The sequence below is a fragment of the Pongo pygmaeus genome, chromosome 1 (genome assembly GCF_028885625.2).
Source record: "Pongo pygmaeus isolate AG05252 chromosome 1, NHGRI_mPonPyg2-v2.0_pri, whole genome shotgun sequence".
NCBI lineage: Eukaryota > Metazoa > Chordata > Mammalia > Primates > Hominidae > Pongo > Pongo pygmaeus.
This window is the reverse complement of record NC_072373.2, coordinates 100,125,426-100,143,521: the sequence shown is the minus strand read 5'-3', so window position 1 is coordinate 100,143,521 and position 18,096 is coordinate 100,125,426. Positions and strand designations below refer to the sequence as shown.

At 45.4% G+C, this 18,096-nt stretch overlaps 1 protein-coding gene across 3 annotated transcripts in view; it reads left to right on the top strand.

Moving 5' to 3' along the window:
- The first annotated feature begins 2,936 nt into the window (after window positions 1-2,936).
- The window catches only part of PRPF3 (pre-mRNA processing factor 3), a 30,639-nt gene continuing 15,479 nt past the window's right edge, over window positions 2,937-18,096 (top strand). Inside the window, exons 1-7 of one of the 3 annotated variants that reach the window (XM_054474449.2) lie at window positions 2,937-3,075; window positions 6,354-6,546; window positions 7,208-7,338; window positions 9,776-9,922; window positions 13,062-13,145; window positions 13,357-13,577; window positions 15,294-15,600. In XM_054474449.2, the coding sequence (XP_054330424.1) occupies window positions 6,402-6,546; window positions 7,208-7,338; window positions 9,776-9,922; window positions 13,062-13,145; window positions 13,357-13,577; window positions 15,294-15,600 (1,035 nt within the window). In that variant the 5' untranslated portion in view covers window positions 2,937-3,075; window positions 6,354-6,401. Of the gene's footprint in view, window positions 3,076-6,353; window positions 6,547-7,207; window positions 7,339-8,999; window positions 9,096-9,775; window positions 9,923-13,061; window positions 13,146-13,356; window positions 13,578-15,293; window positions 15,601-18,096 lie in introns of those variants that run through there. The other 2 variants (XM_054474451.2, XM_054474453.2) reach the window with 2 other exon arrangements.

The window sequence follows — 18,096 nt, the reverse complement described above, 5'->3', positions numbered from 1 at the left end:
CATCCTGGCTAACATGGTGAAACCCCGTCTCCACTAAAACCACAAAAAATTAGCCGGGCGTGGTGGCACACACCTGTAGTCCCAGCTACTCGGGAGGCTGAGGCAGAAGAATCGCTTGAACCCAGGAGGCGGAGGTTGCAGTGAGCCTGAGATCGTGCCACTGCACTCCAGCCTGGGCAACAGAGCGAGACTCATCTCAAAAAAAAGAAGAAAAAAAATACAAAATTAGCCTGGCGTGGTGGCGCTTGCCTGTAATCCCAGCTACTCCAGAGGCTGAGGCAGGAGAATTGCTTGAACCTGGGAGGCGGAAGTTGCCGTGAGCCGCGATCGCGCCATTGTACTCCAGCCTGGCCAATAAGAGCGAAACTCCATCTCAAAAAAAGAAAAAAGAAAAAAAAATCAGCTGACCATATATGTGAGTGTTTATTCTGGGCTCTCTATTCTCCTTTTGTTTTTTTTTTTTTTTTTTGAGACAGAGTCTCGCTCTGTCGCCAGGCTGGAATGCAGTGGTGCAATCTCAGCTGGCTGCAACCTCCACCTCCCGGGTTCAAGTGATTCTCCTGCCTCACCCTCCCGAGTAGCTGGGACTACAGGCGCATGCCACCACGGCCGGCTAATTTTTGTATTTTTAGTAGAGATGGGGTTTCACCATGTTGGCTAGCATGGTCTTGATCTCTTGGCCTCGTGATCCGCCCGCCTCGGCCTCCCAAAGTGCTGGGATCATAGGCGGGAGCCACCGCGCCGGATCCTCTATTCTCTTTTGTTGGTTTACCTGCCTGTTCTTATGCCAGTACCACACTGTGTCTTACACATTACATTTAATCCTCACGATACCTTTTTGAAGTAGAGATTCTTATTCTATAATTGAGGAAACAATCTCAGAAAAAATTACCTGAAGGAAACACAGTTAGTAACCAGAAGGCTACAGTTTAAATGTATCCAATTCTAAAAACTGGAAATAAAATCAGTTTTGTTTTGTTGAGATGGAGTCTCCCTCTGTCACCCAGGCTGCAGTGCAGTGGCGCGATCTTGGCTCACTGCAACCTCCACCTCCCAGGTTCAAGCAATTCTCCTGCCTCGGCCTCCTGAGTAGCTGGGATTACAGGTGCCCACCACCACACCCAGCTAATTTTTGCATTTTTTTAGTAGAGATGGGGTTTCACCATGTCGGGCAAACTGGTCTCAAACTCCTGACCTCAAGTGATCCACCCGCCTCGACCTCCCAAAGTGCTGGGATTACAGGCATAAGCCACCACACCTGGCCTAAAATCAGTTTCTAGAAACACATTTCTCCACAGGGAATTGAACTCAGACCGTTAGAAGCACTAAAACAAAATAAATTTACAACAACCCTGCAACGCTGAAACTCATAAACCCATTCAACAGACTTTTTGAGTGAATATTTTGTGAGACATTGGTGTTAGAAGCTGTAGGTGGGGAAACTGATTTGTGAATAAGTTGAGCAGCATGTTCAAACTCCCCCAACTTGTTCCTTCAGAGCCAGGCTTTATCCTGTTATGTCATGCTGCCCCATCACGGAAGGTGGGGCTTGGTATGTACATTGTTATCTTTAGATACAAAAATCTCCTACTATCTTGGGAATGTGAATAACCTCTCTGAAGAACAACTGCATCTTCTAGTGAGCCTACCACCAAGAAGATATTTTGGAACTTTAGTTTGGATAGTTTATAATATAAAAATAATGGAATTTTTTCCATTTCTCATATAAGAAATTGTGTCATAATACTGGACATTCTTTTTCCAAACTATCTTTGCCCTCACACATGTTGTTATGAATCATTGATTTAAAGAGTCAGTAGGGGCCGGGCGCGGTGGTTCAACCCTGTAACCCCAGTACTTTGGGAGGCCGAGGTGGGCGGATCACGAGGTCAAGAGATGGAGACCATCCTGGCCAACATGGTGAAACCCCGTCTCTACTAAAAATACAAAAGTTAGCTGGGCGTGGTGGTCGCGCACCTGTGGTCCCATCTACTCGGGAGGCGGAAGTTTTCAGTGAGCCGAATGCACTCCAGCCTGACGACAGAACGAGACTCCGTCTCAAAAAAAATAAATAAATAAATAAAAAATAAAGGGTCAGTAGGTTCGAGCCTCATTTTGGAGAAAAGTTAATACATAGACCTATTGATAGAATGGAGAAAACAATACTGGTAGGTCTCACTTGTCATTTATTGAGCCCAAAGTGCTGGGATTACAGGCGTGAGCCACGGCGCCCCGCCTGACACCACTGTTAAATTAGGGAGAAAGGTTAAGGAGGGATGGCTAATTCTAGTGATCACGACTGTGAAAGGGTTTACTTTCTACCAGAAAGGCTGTGTTTGAACACAAACGCAGAAGCCTCGCTCTTCATTCTAGCCTGAGTTTACTTTTGCGCACTTATTCTCCACATGAGGAAAACAGCAAGTAGCCCAATTTCCGCTTCAGGTAGTTAAAGACATTAACTCGGCAGAAATCGGCCGGGCGCTGTGGCTCACGCCTGTGATCCCAGCCTTTGGGAGGCTGAGGCGGGCGGATCGCGAGGCCAGGAGATGGAGACCATCCTGGCTAACATGGTGAAACCCCGTCTCTACTAAAAATACAAAAAAATTAGCCGGGCGTGGTGGCGGGCGCCTGTAGTCCCAGCTACTCGGGAAGCTGAGGCAGGTGAATGGCGTGAACCCGCGAGGCGGAGCTTGCAGTGAGCCGAGATCGCGCCACTGCACTCCAGCCTGGGCGACAGAACGAGACTCCGTCTCAAAAAAAAAAAAAAAAAAAAAAAAAAATTAAAAAAAAAATTAAACCTTGGCAGAAATCTAGCTAATAGGTTTAGCCTGGGAAACAGAAAGCAAGGAACTTGCTCAGGGAGACTTTTCGGTTCTGCGACGCATGCGTTCAGCCTCCAAGAAAGTGGCAAATACGGCTGCGCGAATTGGCGGCCCGGCCCTCCTTGGTCACGTGTTGGGAGACAGCGGCGTGGCGGCGGCGGTGGCGGTAGCTACGGCAGGCCGTAGGGCGGTCAGAAGGTTTCCGGTTCCGGTGTAACGTTCGAGCTCCGTCTCAGGGGCTGAAGTTTTTGAGGTGAGTAGTGGCCCCGGGCCCAGAGAGGGTAATTCCAGTCTGCTCCACTGTGGCCGGGGGCTCAGTCCAAGGGGAGGACCGAAGCGGGAGGGTTCAGCGGGAAGGAGTGTGAAAGGAGTACCTGGTTTGGTGGGAGAAGAGGTTGGAATGAGATTGTTGAGAGGAAAAGGGCGGGGGCGGGAAGGAGACCGGGTGGGGGAGACCAGCTCTGGGGTGAGGAGTTTAGGTAGAACAAGGTAGAGTAAGAGACTGGTTGGAGTGACGGAGAGAGTAAAAATGAAGATTGGGGGGTGCTGCAGAGGGAAACTCAGGTTGTAGCAAACAAGAGCACGGAGTAAGGAATTCCTTCAGAAGACTGGATTTGGATTCTGCTGCCTGTTCATTAAGAGGAGAGATCATTGTACCTCGCTCTCCTTCCGCACCCCCAGTACCCCCGCACCTCGCAGTTATTGTTGAGCATTTGATTAGTGACAAGACTAATTACCGTTTGAAACTTTTTTGTCCATTGGCTGTTTAGTTTGCACATCATCTTATGGAGGTAACAATGGCACCTCATTTATTGCTTTGGGCTTTCAAATTGCCTATACTTTCTAGCCTATCATTCAATTCTAGTGGAATATAAGACCAGTTAAGGTGAGGACTCTTGTTAGTTTTGCTCACTGTTTTATGTATCCACCGCACCTAGTACATTGGTTGACACTTAGTTACTCAATAACTATTTATTGAATGAATTAAAATGTAAATATGGCAGTCCTCATTTTGTAAGATGAGTAAACTGTGGCTCCAAAGAATTAATTAACTTGCCCAAGGGCTTGTAAATGGTGGAGCTCAGTGTCCCAGCTGTTTCTGTGTGAACTCTTGTTTTCACTTTCTATGGCGTCTGGATATGCCGCTTTTGTGCAATACATGTGTAATATGTAGAAAGTGGTAGGCTGTATGTCTGTCTACTCATTGTGGGGTAATAGAGCCACCATAGAATTACTCACGTAACTTGTCACTGAGGCAGAAAATCTTTCAGTCTTAGTTTCATCACTTCAATCTACTAGCTTCCTTTGGATATACCAAAAGTGAGTCTATCTGGCAGCAAGTCTTACAGACTCTAGTATAGAGGCTAAACCTACCAAGAATGTAGAAGTTAATCAGACTGGATTTTTTGGAGAAAAGATGTCTTAAAACATCTTGAAAGACCAGATCTTTGATAAGTGGCACTGCTGGGAATAGCTGAGCTTGGAAATTGAGGTCAGTCAATTTATTGACTCCCATTTACGCACATTTTTTTTTTCCCTGAGACGGAGTCTTGCTCTGTCGCCCAGGCTGGAGTGCAGTGGCGCGATCTCAGCTCACTGCAACCTCTGCCTTCTATGTTCAAGGGATTCTCCTGTCTCCGCCTCCAGAGTAGCTGGGATTACAGGTGCAGGTCACCACGCCCAGCTAATATTTGTATTTTTAATAGGGATGGGGTTTCACCATGTTGGCCAGGCTGGTCTCGAACTCCTGACATCAGGTAATCCACCCACCTTGGCCTCCCAAAGTGCTGGGATTACAGGCGTGAGCCACCGCACCTGGCTTTTTTTTTTTGGAGACACAGTTTCACTCTGTCACCCAGGCTGGAGTGCAGTGGCATGATTTTGGCTCACTGCAACCTCCGCTTCCTGGGTTCAAGTGATTTTCCTGCCTCTGCCTTATAAGTAGCTGGGATTAGAGGTGCCCACCACCTCACCTGGCTAATTTTTGTATTTTTAGTAGAGACAGGTGCAGTGGGTCACGCCTGTAATTCCAGAACTTTGGGAGGCCAAGGTGGGCAGATCACTTGAGGTAAGGAGTTACCTGGCCGATATGGTGAAACCGCGTCTTTACTAAAACTACAAAATTGGCCAGGCGTGGTGGTGCATGCCTGTAGTCCCAGCTACTTGGGAGGCTGAGGCAGGAGAATCAAGCGAACCCAGGAGGTGGAGGTTGCAGTGAACCAAGATTACGCCACTGCACTCCAGCCTGGGCAACGGAGTGAGACTCTGTCTCAAAAGAAAAATGAGGGTATTCTTTTCTGAGCTGAAGGATCATCAAGTCAGCTGATGGAGACCCTGTAGATTGAACATGATAATTACCTGTATGCAGAATTCCCACTGGGATGAATATGACCACAGAGAAATGTGACAGAACATTCTTTTTTTTTTTTTTTTTTGAGACGGAGTCTTACTCTGTCACCCAGGTTGGAGTGCAGTGGCGTGATCTCGGCTCACTGCAACCTCTGCTGCCTGGGATTCTCTTGCCTCAGCCTCCGAGTAGCTAGAATTACAGGTGCCTGCCACCATGCCCAGCTAATTTTTTTTTGTAGTTTTTAGTAGAGATGGGGTTTCACCATCTTGGCCAGGCTGGTCTTGAACTCCTGACATCGTGATCCACCCGCCTCAGCCTCCCAAAGTGCTGGGATTACAGGCGTGAGCCACCGCGCCCGGCCAGAACATTCTTAAAGATCATGAGATTTAATTTAATATCTAGGATGACTGACCTAGATAAACCCTCTTTTACTTGCATACCTTAAAAGAAGGGAATCCTACATAAGTCAGGGTTGGGTTAGGGAATGCCTGCCTGGAAGTAGGAAGAATGGAAAAGCTGGCCTCTGGATTGGCTTTTTTAGTTCTGTTTTAGTGTTACTAGGTTTGCAAGTCCTTGTTGATATGACAGGATCAAGAAAGAAGCTAGAACTAATTTCTCAGACTTAGCTTATTGACAAAGTTTGTTTATTCCGCAGATTTCATTGATCAACTTAAGAGTTAGAATTAAAAATCAAATGGGATCTCTTTCTGCTTTGAGATATGGTTCTTGGGGAAAATATTTGCCTTCAAATGAGTTGGAAAAACTTGTCTAGGGATTGAGAATAGGGGTGGGGAATGCATTCCTGATGTACTAACCATTTCCCTGGATCACTTTAGTCTTTTTTTTTTTGAGAGAGAGAGTCTCGCTTTGTCACCCAGGCTGGAGTGCAGTGGTGCGATTTTGACTTGTTGCAAGCTTCACCTCCCTGGTTATTCTCCTGCCTCAGCCTCCCGAGTAGCTGGGATTACAGGCACATGCCACCACGCCCAGCTAATTTTTTTGTATTTTTAGTAGAGAGAGGGTTTCACCATGTTGGCCAGACTGGTCTCGAACTCCTGACCCCAGGCAATCCATCCACCTTGGCCTCCCAAAGTGTTGGGATTACAGGCATGAGCCACTGCACCGAGCCCACTTTAGTCTTTTCTTATTCTCTAACTTTTTTTTTTTTTTTTTTTTTTTAGGTATAGTATTGAGTCCTGTTTGAGCTATTGTTCTCTTTTTCCTGAAAAATGGCACTGTCAAAGAGGGAGCTGGATGAGCTGAAACCATGGATAGAGAAGACAGTGAAGAGGGTCCTGGGTTTCTCAGAGCCTACAGTGGTCACAGCAGCATTGAACTGTGTGGGGAAGGGCATGGACAAGAAGAAGGCAGCCGGTATGTACCTTTCTGCATCTTTTGTCTTAACATATAGGGTGACCCCAAACACTGCTTTGAACTTCCCCAAAGTTCTCTCTGTTGGGAACATCTAAAAAAAGGGCAGGCCATATTTTATTTTCACCTGTATTATAGTGAAAATAGGCTAAATAATAATTTGCTTTTTCTTTTATTGCTTATTTTTTATGTTATTGTGATAGATTTTAAATCTTCCTTTGGCTACCATACTAAGTCACCTAAGTTAAATTTACTTAGGAAGTATGCTTAAGTCAGATAGGCATATTCAGATTCAGATTGAACATCTCAACATATAAAAATCTTTACGAAATACATGAAAAAGCTTGAAGGAGGTAGATTTTGTTAATGGTAGTCTTCTACAACTTGCTATTTGGGAAAGGTGAGGGTGGTTATTCATCTTAAACTTGATGTTCAACGTAAACAGGTTGCTCTGACTGCACCACTTCCCATTCCAAAAAATTATAACTATTTTCATCTCACAGGGCAAGGTCATTCAATGTAGGAGAGATGGGAATCCTACAAAAAATTTAAAATTTGTTTCACTCCTGGGAATAAAATTCCAGTGTTGGTACCTGTTATAGGCCTAGTATTAGACTATGTACTCTTACCTTTCCAACCCTACCACCGCCTTTCTTCCTGTCAGATCATCTGAAACCTTTTCTTGATGATTCTACTCTCCGATTTGTGGACAAACTGTTTGAGGCTGTGGAGGAAGGCCGAAGCTCTAGGCATTCCAAGTCTAGCAGTGACAGGAGCAGAAAACGAGAGCTAAAGGTAGGTTATAATTTACTGTCTAATGAGCTCAGGACTGTTTTGAATGGTAACAGAGTTGCTGAGCTTACCAGTTCACACGTTGATATCCTCTATTTAGAGCAGCAAATGTTCAAGAGAGGTACTTAGACATTGAAGTAGGAGAGGTGAATTTGTGTCATCACCATCTGAACTACCTCTAAGTTCATGGGTTGAAATATCCAAAGAAATAATTGGCAGCTTTGTCTTTTTTTAGATAACAGGAGTTTTGGTTCTCATGTTTCTCCATATTTCCTTTTTTCCTTCTTGCTGTTACTTATAAACTGACTGCTCTAAGATTTTATGTTTGATTTATTTGAGGCCTAATAAGTTGTTTTAGAATGTGACTCCACTGGTACCTGAGCTGTAGACCTCATTGTTGCTTCTTTGTAGAGGTTTCTCTGCAATGCACTTGTAGATAGAATACCAAAAAATAACTATTATTTATTATATTCTTGAGAGCTTACCATTTGCTCTATGGCATATTGCTGGTCCTCTGGTGCCATGAGTGAAACACTTGGAGGAGTTGTCAGTACCCCCTTAACTACTACACTTTTTATTCTGTAGTTGCCGACTGATCCTGGCCTCTTTCAGTATTAGCAGTATCAAGTAGCCTATCTTTTTACTCATTTCCCAGTATCTCTCTTTAGAAAACAAAAATGTTCTGTGACTCCTATCAAACCTTCCAAAGTTCTTTTGATACCTTGGCTATCCCATTACTTTTCCTGAGAGAAAAGAATGAATAAGTAATGTCTGCTTGGTCCCCTGGCCAGGCTATGGAGCTAAAAAAAAACAGAGAGATTTGTGCCCTTTGTGTTTGGAGCACTGTAGGGTGATCAGAGAAGGAGAGATAGTCCTTGCCTTAAAACAATTTGTAATTTGTCAGGCACTGTGGCATATGCCTGTAATCCTAGCTACTTGGGAAGCTGAGGCAAGAGGATCTCTTGGGCCCAGGAGTTGCAATTTAGAAGAGGCAGGGGTATCACAAAATATATATTCACGTATTAAAAAATCTAAGTAGCAGTTTCATGTAAATTTTAGGGTTGGTTATAGAATTTCAGACCTATGTTGAATTGTGTTATATTTAAGGTGGAATGATTGATCCACAGTATACACAGATCTGTACAGTGAAGATTATATCACGATAGGGCATATTTCTTTTCTTTTTTTTTTTGAGGGTGAGTCTCACTCTGTTGCCCAGGCTGGAGTACAGTAGCACAATTTCGGCTCACTGCAACCGCCCCCTCCCAGGTTCAAGCGATTCTCCTGCCTCAGCCTCCTGAGTAGCTGGGATTACAGGCACATGCCACCATGCCTGGCTAATTTTTGTATTTTTAGTAGAGATGGGGTTTTATCATGTTGATCAGGTTGGTCTCGAACTCCTGACCTCAAGATCCACTTGCCTCGGCCTCCCAAAGTGCGGGAATTACAGGCATGAGCCACTGCGCCTGGCCAGTAGGGCATACTTCTGTATGAGTGCTTGAGGGCATGCTGTGAATGAAGTGACTACATTGGGTGGGATTAATAAAAATGGCTTCTTGAAGGAGGTGTCTAGATAGCCTTGGGATACGGGTCCCATTTTTGGTCCATTCAGGTCCCCACCCCACACAATATATTATGGGAGAGTCCTTTTTCTTGAACTGTAGGAGTTCCAGGAAGCGCTCGCCCCTGGCCGAGGATATGTCCTTGCAAAACACGAGCCCTCCTAGTGAAGAGGGGATGTCACCCAAAGCCTACCACCGGTGTGTACATTTGCTTTTTCCCATTGTCCCTTCCAGTTGGCCACTCTCGGTCCTGTTAAATTCACCTTGCAAATTAGTCATCATATTTGAGTTCCCATTGTTTGATGAAAACAAAGTGTTAATGGGGATTACTGAAGAAGAAAGAGAAAGCCCCTGTCCTGGAAGAGCTTAGACTTAGTTGGGAAAACTATACTAACATTGAAATACTTAACACTTGGCAAACAGAATATCAACAATGTAATTTAACCTAATATGAACCAAACTCTTACATGCTAAGAGAATGTGAAACAAAAGTTTAATCAGAGTGGGATAAGGTTATAATGAGGAAAACTTCTTGGAGGAGGTGAGTTTTAGGCAGGATTTGGAACAGGGGTTGTGGAAAAGTTGAGAGAAATCATTATAAATGTGGGCAGTAGCATTTGCAAAGACCTTGAGATGGGAACATTTATAAGAACATGGGAATGAAATTTGTTTGACTGGATTAGGAGAATGTTGAAGTTGGGTGAGATGGTCCACTTGGTGGAGAGTCTAGTAGACCCTGCTTCTGGCAGGTGGCTATTTGCAAGGTTGTGTCATATTCCCCTGGGAATAGCCAGAAAATGCTGGTAGGGGCTAGGATAATTCTTCCCTTCTCCCCACGGGGAGGGATACAGCTTTTCTTTCATCTTGGGTTCCCTTAGGAGGTGTTTGGTGATGACTCTGAGATCTCTAAAGAATCATCAGGAGTAAAGAAGCGACGAATACCCCGTTTTGAGGAGGTGGAAGAAGAGCCAGAGGTGATCCCTGGGCCTCCATCAGAGAGCCCTGGCATGCTGACTAAGCTCCAGGTTAGTAATTAGGTACTGGAAGCAAAGTGGTTTTGTGAGTTGAAGAGGCAAAAGGTGCATGGGTCTGTATTTATTGTGGATTTTTTTTTTTAATTTTTATTTTTTGAGATGGAGTTTTGCTCTTGTCGCCCAGGCTGGAATACAGTGGCGTGATCTCAGCTCACTGCAACCTCCACCTCCCGGGTTCAAGCAATTCTCTTGTCTCAGCCTCCTGAGTAGCTGGGATTACAGGCATCCACCACCAAGCCTGGCTAATTTTTGTATTTTTAGTAGAGACGGGGTTTCACCATGTTGGCCAGGCTGGTCTTGAACTCCTGATCTCAGGTGATGCACTCACCTCAGCCTCTCAGAGTGCTAGGATTACAGGCGTTTGCCACCACGCCTGGCTAATTTTTGTATTTTTAGTAGAGACAGGGTTTCACCATGTTGACCAGGCTGGTCTGGAACTCCTGACCTCAAGTGATCTGCCTACCTTGGCCTCCCAAAGTGCTGGGATTATAGGCATGAGCCACCGTGCCTAGCCTGTTTTTGTTTTTCAGGCAAGGTCTCACTTTGTTGTCCAGGCTAGAGTTCAGTGGCGAGATCTTGGCTTACTGCAACTTCTGCCTCCCGGGCTTGAGTGATCCTCCCACCTTGGCTTCCCAAGTAGCTAGGACTACAGGTCACCATGCCTGGCTGATTTTTGTATTTTTTTTAAAGATAGAGTTCCACCACGTTGCCCAGGTCTTGAACTCCTGGGCTGAAGTGATCCTCCTGTCTCAGCCTCCCAAAGTGCTGGACTTACAGGCATGAGCTACCACGCCCAGCCGATTATTTTCTTTTTCGGCGGGGGGGATGGAGTCTCACTCTGTCACTTAGGCTGGAGTACAGTGGCGCGTTCTTGGCTCACTGCAACCTCTGCCTCCCGGGTTCATGCCATTCTCCTGCCTCAGCCTCCTGAGTAGCTGGGACTACAGGTACGTACCACCATTCCCGACTAATTTTTTGTATTTTTAGTAGAGATGGGGTTTCACCATGTTAGCCAGGATGGTCTTGATCTCCTGACCTCGTGATTCGCCCGCCTCGGCCTCCCAAAGTGCTGGGATTACAGACATGAGCCACCGCGCCAGGCCCAATGATGTTTTTTATGGAGAATGGGGATGGACGTATTCACAACATATCCTTTTGTTATGTTTCTTTCTTTTTTTTTTTTTTTTGAGACGGAGTCTCACTCTGTTGCCCAGGCTGGAGTGTAATGGCGCTATCTCAGCTCACTGCAACCTCTGCCTCCCGGGTTCAAGCTATTCTTCTGCCTCAGTCCCTTAAGTAGCTGGGATTACAGGCACGCGCCACCACGCCTAGCTAATTTTTTTGTATGTTTAGTAGAGACGGGATTTCACCATGTTGGTCAGGCTGGTCTCGAACTCCTGAACTCGTGATCTGCCCGCCTCAGCCTCCCAAAGTGCTGGGATTACAGATGTGAGCCACCAGGCCCAGCCTGTAATTTTTCATTTTATTTTATTTTATTTTATTTTTTGAGACGGAGTCTCGCTCTTGCACTGTTGCCTAGGCTGGAGTGCAATGCCGTGATCTCAGTTCACTGCAACGTCCGCCTCCTGGGTTCCAGCAGTTCTCCTGCCTCAGCCTGCTGAGTAGCTGGGATTACAGATGTGCATCACCATGTCCAGCTAATTTTTGTATTTTTAGTAGAGATGGGGTTTCACCATGTTGGGCAGGCTGGTCTCAAACAACTGAACTCATGATCCACCCGCCTCGGCCTCCCAAAGTGTTGGGATTACAGGCATGAGCCACCACGCCCAGCCCTGTAATTTTTAATTTTTTTATTTTCTTTCTTTACTTATTTAGAGATGGAGTCTCCCTCTGTTGTCCATGCTGGAGTGCAGTGGCATGATCTTGGCTCACTGTAACCTCAGCCTTCTGGATTCAAGCGCTTCTCCTGCCTCAGCCTCCTGAGTAGCTGGCATTACAGGCGCCCACCACCACACCCGGCTAATTTTTGTATTTTTACTAGAGACGGTGTTTCACCATGTTAGCCAGGCTGGTCTTCAGCTCCTGACCTCAAGTGATTCACCCACCTCAGCCTCTCAAAGTGCTGGGATTACAGGCGTGAGCCACCATACCTGACCCTTCTGTAATTTTTGAATTTTGAATATATCACCTATTCAAGAAAAAATGTTAAAGACAAATGTTTAAAAATATCTTGAAGCAGTTTAAGAACAGGTCTGTTTTGCAAAATGCAAGAGGAGTTGTTTGGCCATACCCTCAAAGCTTATCATTCTGAACTTCTTTAGGACAGAAGGGGTTTATAGAGACTAGGGAGCAGGTCTTTGCACCATAGTCTCTTGTTTCCCAAACTAGTAGTTCAAGTACTAATATCATGATTTTTTAAAAAAATTAAGTATAGGCTGGGCGTGGTGGCTCACACCTGTAATCCCAGCACGTTGGGAGGTCGAGGTGGGCGGATCACGAGGTCAGGGCATCGAGACCATCCTGGCTAACAGGGTGAAACCCCGTCTCTACTAAAAATACAAAAAATTAGCCGGGCGTGGTGGTGGGCGCCTATAGTCCCAGCTACTTGGGAGGCTGAGGCAGGAGAATGGCATGAACCGGGGAGGCAGAGCTTGCAGTGAGCCGAGATCGCGCCACTGCACTCCAGCCTGGATGACGGAGCGAGACTCCATCTCAAAAAAAAAAAAAATTAAGTATAATATTTTGTGTAGGTTCTGTTAGGTTTGCATGCATTATTTAAGTGGTTACACTAGACCTATAAGGTAGGTACTGTTTTTTTCCCCCTTCTAGACACTTAGGAGGTTTAGAGACTAAGTTCCTTATCCAAGGTAACAAAGGCATTAAGTGGCAGAGTTAAGATTCAAACTCAGGTTTCTCTGACTCCAGAGTCTCAATCATCACACTGTATTACTACTTAATATGCTAATCTTGCTTTAGGAACATGGGTTGAAAAATTCCAGTGCTCACTTATCTTGACTACATTTTTTGCACTATGGTGCAGGCAGAATGTGGTATAGTCATTCAAAAAATTTTAAGTGTCTAGACCTGAGAGCCTTATGGGTTTAAAAACCTGAATGGGAGAAGTAAAAAGGAGAAATAACAGTTTTTCAATTTTTTTCCTGGAGAGCAGATCAAACAGATGATGGAGGCAGCAACACGACAAATCGAGGAGAGGAAAAAACAGCTGAGCTTCATTAGCCCCCCTACACCTCAGGTATTGTGTCTAGATTACTCTGAACAGAATAATCTTTGGCACAGAATTTCTTGCCATCCACTCAAAATGAGAGACTAGAAGAGGTGACTGCATGTTTCACTTCATAATTATCTGCTACAGTCTACCACGATGTGTGTGTGTATCTGTGTGTATGTATGTGTATTTGTCTGCCTGTCTTAATTCCTCTGATTTCTTTTTCTCTATTTCACAGCCAAAGACTCCTTCTTCCTCCCAACCAGAGCGACTTCCAATTGGCAACACTATTCAGCCCTCCCAGGCTGCCACTTTCATGAACGATGCCATTGAGAAGGCAAGGAAAGCAGCTGAACTACAAGCTCGAATCCAAGCCCAGCTGGCACTGAAGCCAGGACTCATCGGCAATGCCAACATGGTGGGCCTGGCTAATCTCCATGCCATGGGCATTGCTCCCCCGTGAGTTTCTATTTCATAGAATACCTTTTCATTTCTGAAGTTTGAGAAGCAATAAATACCTTTGAATGTTACTGATCTGGCTGGGCGCGGTGCCTCAGGCCTGTAATCGTAGCACTTTGGGAGGCTGAGGTAGGTGGATCACCTGAGGTCAGGAGTTCGAGACCAACCTGGCCAATATGGTGAAACCCCATCCCTACTAAAAATACAAAAATTATCCAGGCGTGGTGGTGCATGCCTGTAATCCCAGCTACGTGGGAGGCTGAGGCAGGGGAATCGCTTGAACCCAGGAGGCAGAGGTTGCAGTGAGCTGAGATTGTGCCACTGCGTGGGTGACAGAGGGAGACTCTGGCTCAAAGAAAACAACAAACAAAATATTACTGATCCTCTTTTTCCACAGAACCTAGATCATTTCTCACAGTTTCATATTTCTTAGGTGTGATTGATTAACCAGTTGAATTTTTTCTCTGTCTTCCCTGTTGCAGGGTTTATTATCTTCTTATGATTGATATAACTGAGATTGAGGTTATTAATCTAATATTGGAGCTAGGAGTAGAGCCAGGTTTCCTTCCTGGTTTCAAACTCAGATTTATCCATTAAACCACATTGTGTGAGATTAGATCTGAGGTTCCTCTGCAACTAGTCAATGGTCTGGCATCCCATGACTGACATAAGAATTCAGGGATAATGAAAGATAGGATTATAAATTCATATAATTTATCAACTCATTTCATTCGGTTGTCCTGTCTACTGAAATATCCACTTTGATATTTTTAATCAAGGTACTATTGGCAGGGCGCGGTGGCTCACACCTGTAATCCCAGCACTTTGGGAGGCCGAGACTGGCAGATTGCTTGAGCTCAGGAGTTCAAGACCAGCCTAGGCAACATGGCAAAACCCCATCTCTCTAAAATATACAAAAATTAGCCAGGCATGGTAGAGCATGCCTGTAGTTCCAGCTACTTAGGAGGCTGAGGTGGGAGAATTTCTTTGGGCCTGGGAGGTTGAGGTTGCAATGAGCTGTGATTGTGCCACTGTACTTTAGCCTGGGCAACACAGTGAGACCATGTCTCAAAAAAAAAGGTGGTATTACTCACTGATGAGATTGTTCCCTAGAATTATTTTATTGTCCTTTTTTTTCTTTTTTTTTTTTTTTTTTTGTTGTTGTTCAGAGGGAGTCTCACTCTGTCGCCCAAGCTGGAGTGCAGTGATCTCGGCTCCCTGCAACCTCTGCCTCCCAGGTTCAGTAGCTGGGACTATAGGTGCCCGTCTAAATTTTGTATTTTTTGTAGAGATGGGGTTTCACTGTGTTGCCAAGGCTGGTCTCGAACTCCTGGGCTCAAGCGATCCACCCGCCTCAGCCTCCCAAAGTGCTGGGATTACAGTGTGAGCCACCACGCCCGTCCATCCAAATAACTCTTATAGAGAAGGCACTGCAGCCTCGACTTCCTGGGCTCAAGTGATCCTCCTCAACCTCCTAAGTAGCTGGGACCACAGGTATATGCCACCACACCCAGCTAATTTTAAATTTTTTGTTGAGATGGGGTCTCCTTGTGTTGGCCAGACTGGTCTTTAACTCCCAGGCTCAAGTGATCCCTCTGCCTTGGCCTCCCAAAATGCTGTGGTTCAAGGCTTGAGCCACCACGCCTGGCTTTATTTTGTTTTTTGCTTGCCTTAGTGTTCCATACAGGATTTATTTCTTTGTGGGCTATTTTTCAGGAAGGTGGAGTTAAAAGACCAAACAAAACCTACACCACTGATCCTGGATGAGCAAGGGCGCACTGTAGATGCAACAGGCAAGGAGATTGAGCTGACACACCGCATGCCTACTCTGAAAGCCAATATTCGTGCTGTGAAGAGGGAACAATTCAAGCAACAACTAAAGGAAAAGCCATCAGAAGACATGGAATCCAATACCTTTTTTGACCCCCGAGTCTCCATTGCCCCTTCCCAGCGCCAGAGACGCACTTTTAAATTCCATGACAAGGGCAAATTTGAGAAGATTGCTCAGCGATTACGGACAAAGGTATCTGGCTTAGAGTATAACACAGAATTTGGAAAAAGTTAAGAAGCTGACAAGAAAACATTGTTGAATCTCTATGTTCTAGGAAATTAGATAAATAGGTCATTTAAAGCAGCAGTCCTCAACGTTTTTGGCACCAGGGACTCGTTTCATGGAAGATAATTTTTCCCCTGGAGTAAGGATGGTTTCGTGATGGTTCAAGCACATTACATTTATTGTCATTTATTGTGTACTTTATTATTATTATTTTTTTCGAGATGGAGTGTCGCTCTTGTTGCCCAGGCTGGAGTGCAATGGTGCGATCTCGGCTTACTGCAACCTTCGCCTCCCAGGTTCAAGTGATTCTCCTGCCTCAGCCTCCCGAGTAGCTGGGATCACAGGCATGTGCCACCACGCCTGGCTAATTTTGTATTTTTGGTAGAGATGGGGTTTCTCCATGTTGGTCAGGCTGGTCTCGGACTCATGACCTCAGGTGATCTGCCCACCTTGTCCTCCCAAAGTGCTGGGATTACAGGCGTGAGCCACCGCACCCGCCTTTTTTTTTTTTTTTTTTGGGCAGAGAGGGGGATGGAGTCTTGCACTGTTACCTGGGCTGGAGTGCAGTGGTACAATCTCAGCTCACTGCAACCTCTGCCTCCTGGGTTCAAGCGATTCTCCTGCTTCAGCCTCCTGAGTAGCTGGGACTACAGGCGTGCACTGCCATGCCTGACTAATTTTTTGTATTTTTAGTAGAGACAGGGTTTCACTATGTTGGCCCAGCTGGTCTTAAACTCCTGACCTTGTGATCTGCCTGCCTTGACCTCCCAAAGTGCTGGGATTACAGGCGTGAGCCACTGTGCTGGCCTATTTCTATTATTATTTTATTGTAACATATGATGAAATAATTATATAACTCACCATAATATAAAATCACTGGGAGCCTTGAGCTTGTTTTCCTGCTGAGACGGTCCCATTTGGGTGTGATGGCAGACAGTGACAGATCATAAGGCATTAGATTCTCATAAGGAATGTGCAACATAGCCCCCTCACATGTACAGTTCACAATAGGGTTCGCGCTCCTATGAGAATCTAATGCCACGGATGATCTGACAGGAGGTGGAGCTCAGGCCATAATGCAGGTAATAGGGAGCAATTGTAAGTACAGATGAAACTCTGTTGGCTTGCCTGCTGCTCACCTCCTGTTGTGCAGCCCAGTTCCTAAAAGGCCACAGATTGGTGGGTTGGGGACCCCTGATTTAAAGCAATGAATACTTTGAAAAATGTGCCGGACAAGGTGGCTCAAGCCTGTAATCCCAGCGCTTTGGGAGGCCACGGTGGGTGGATCACAAGGTCAGGAGTTCGAGACCAGCCTGCCCAACATGATGAAACCCCATCTCTACTAAAAGTACAAAAATTGACCGAGCGTGGTGGCGGGTGCCTGTAATCCTAGCTACTTGGGAGGCTGAGTCAGGAGAATCACTTGAAACTGGAAGGCAGAGGTTGCAGTGAGCCGAGATCGCACCACTGCACTCCAGCCCGGGCAAAAGAGTGAAACTCTGTCTCAAAAAATATGTATATATATTTATTTCTATAATACGTAATTTTTTTTAGCAGATTTTACTTCCTAATTCGTTTCTACATAAGTGGAAATATTATGAAATTGAGTTTGAAAATTCTCCACATACAACTAAGTGGAGGGAAACAATTTGAAACATTCTGAGTGACTAAGGAAGGCTTGCCTATAGTTAAAATTTAATGCAGACAGTGCACCTGGAGAGTTGAATTGATTGTATATTGAATGACCTTTGCCTTCTTTTTATCCTCTCAAAGTGAGGTTTTCATAAAATTCTTTTTTTTTTTGAGACGGAGTCTCGCTCTGTCACCCAGGCTGGAGTGCAGTGGCACGATCTCAGCTCACTGCAAGCTCCGCCTCCTGGGTTCACGCCATTCTCCTGCCTCAGCCTCCTAAGTAGCTGGGACTACAGGTGCCCGCCACCACGCCTGGCTAATTTTTTTGTGTTTTTAGTAGAGACGGGGTTTCACTGTGTTAGCCAGGATGGTCTCGATCTCCTGACCTCATGATCCTCCCGCCTCGGCCTCCCAAAGTGCTGGGATTACAGGGGTGAGCCACCACACCCAGCCATAAAATTCTATTTCTGTGTATTTACTGCAGGCATATACTGTGGAGTAAAGGGAGGGGTTGAAGGTGAGATCTATGTAAATGAACTAAATAAAGGATAAAATAAAGCAGAACAACTCCTTTCTAAGCTTTCAGAAATTATGAACTTGTGTTAGGTGTAAAGAGTTCAACACGGAAGTGTTTTAAAATTTGGGATTCTTGGCCGAGGTGGGCGGATCACTAGGTCAGGAGATGGAGACCATCCTGGCTAACATGGTGAAACCCCTTCTCTACTAAAAATACAAAAAAATGAACTGGGCGTGGTGATGGGCGCCTGTAGTCCCAGCTACTCGTGAGGCTGAGGCAGGAGAATGGCATGAACCCGGGAGGCGGAGCTTACA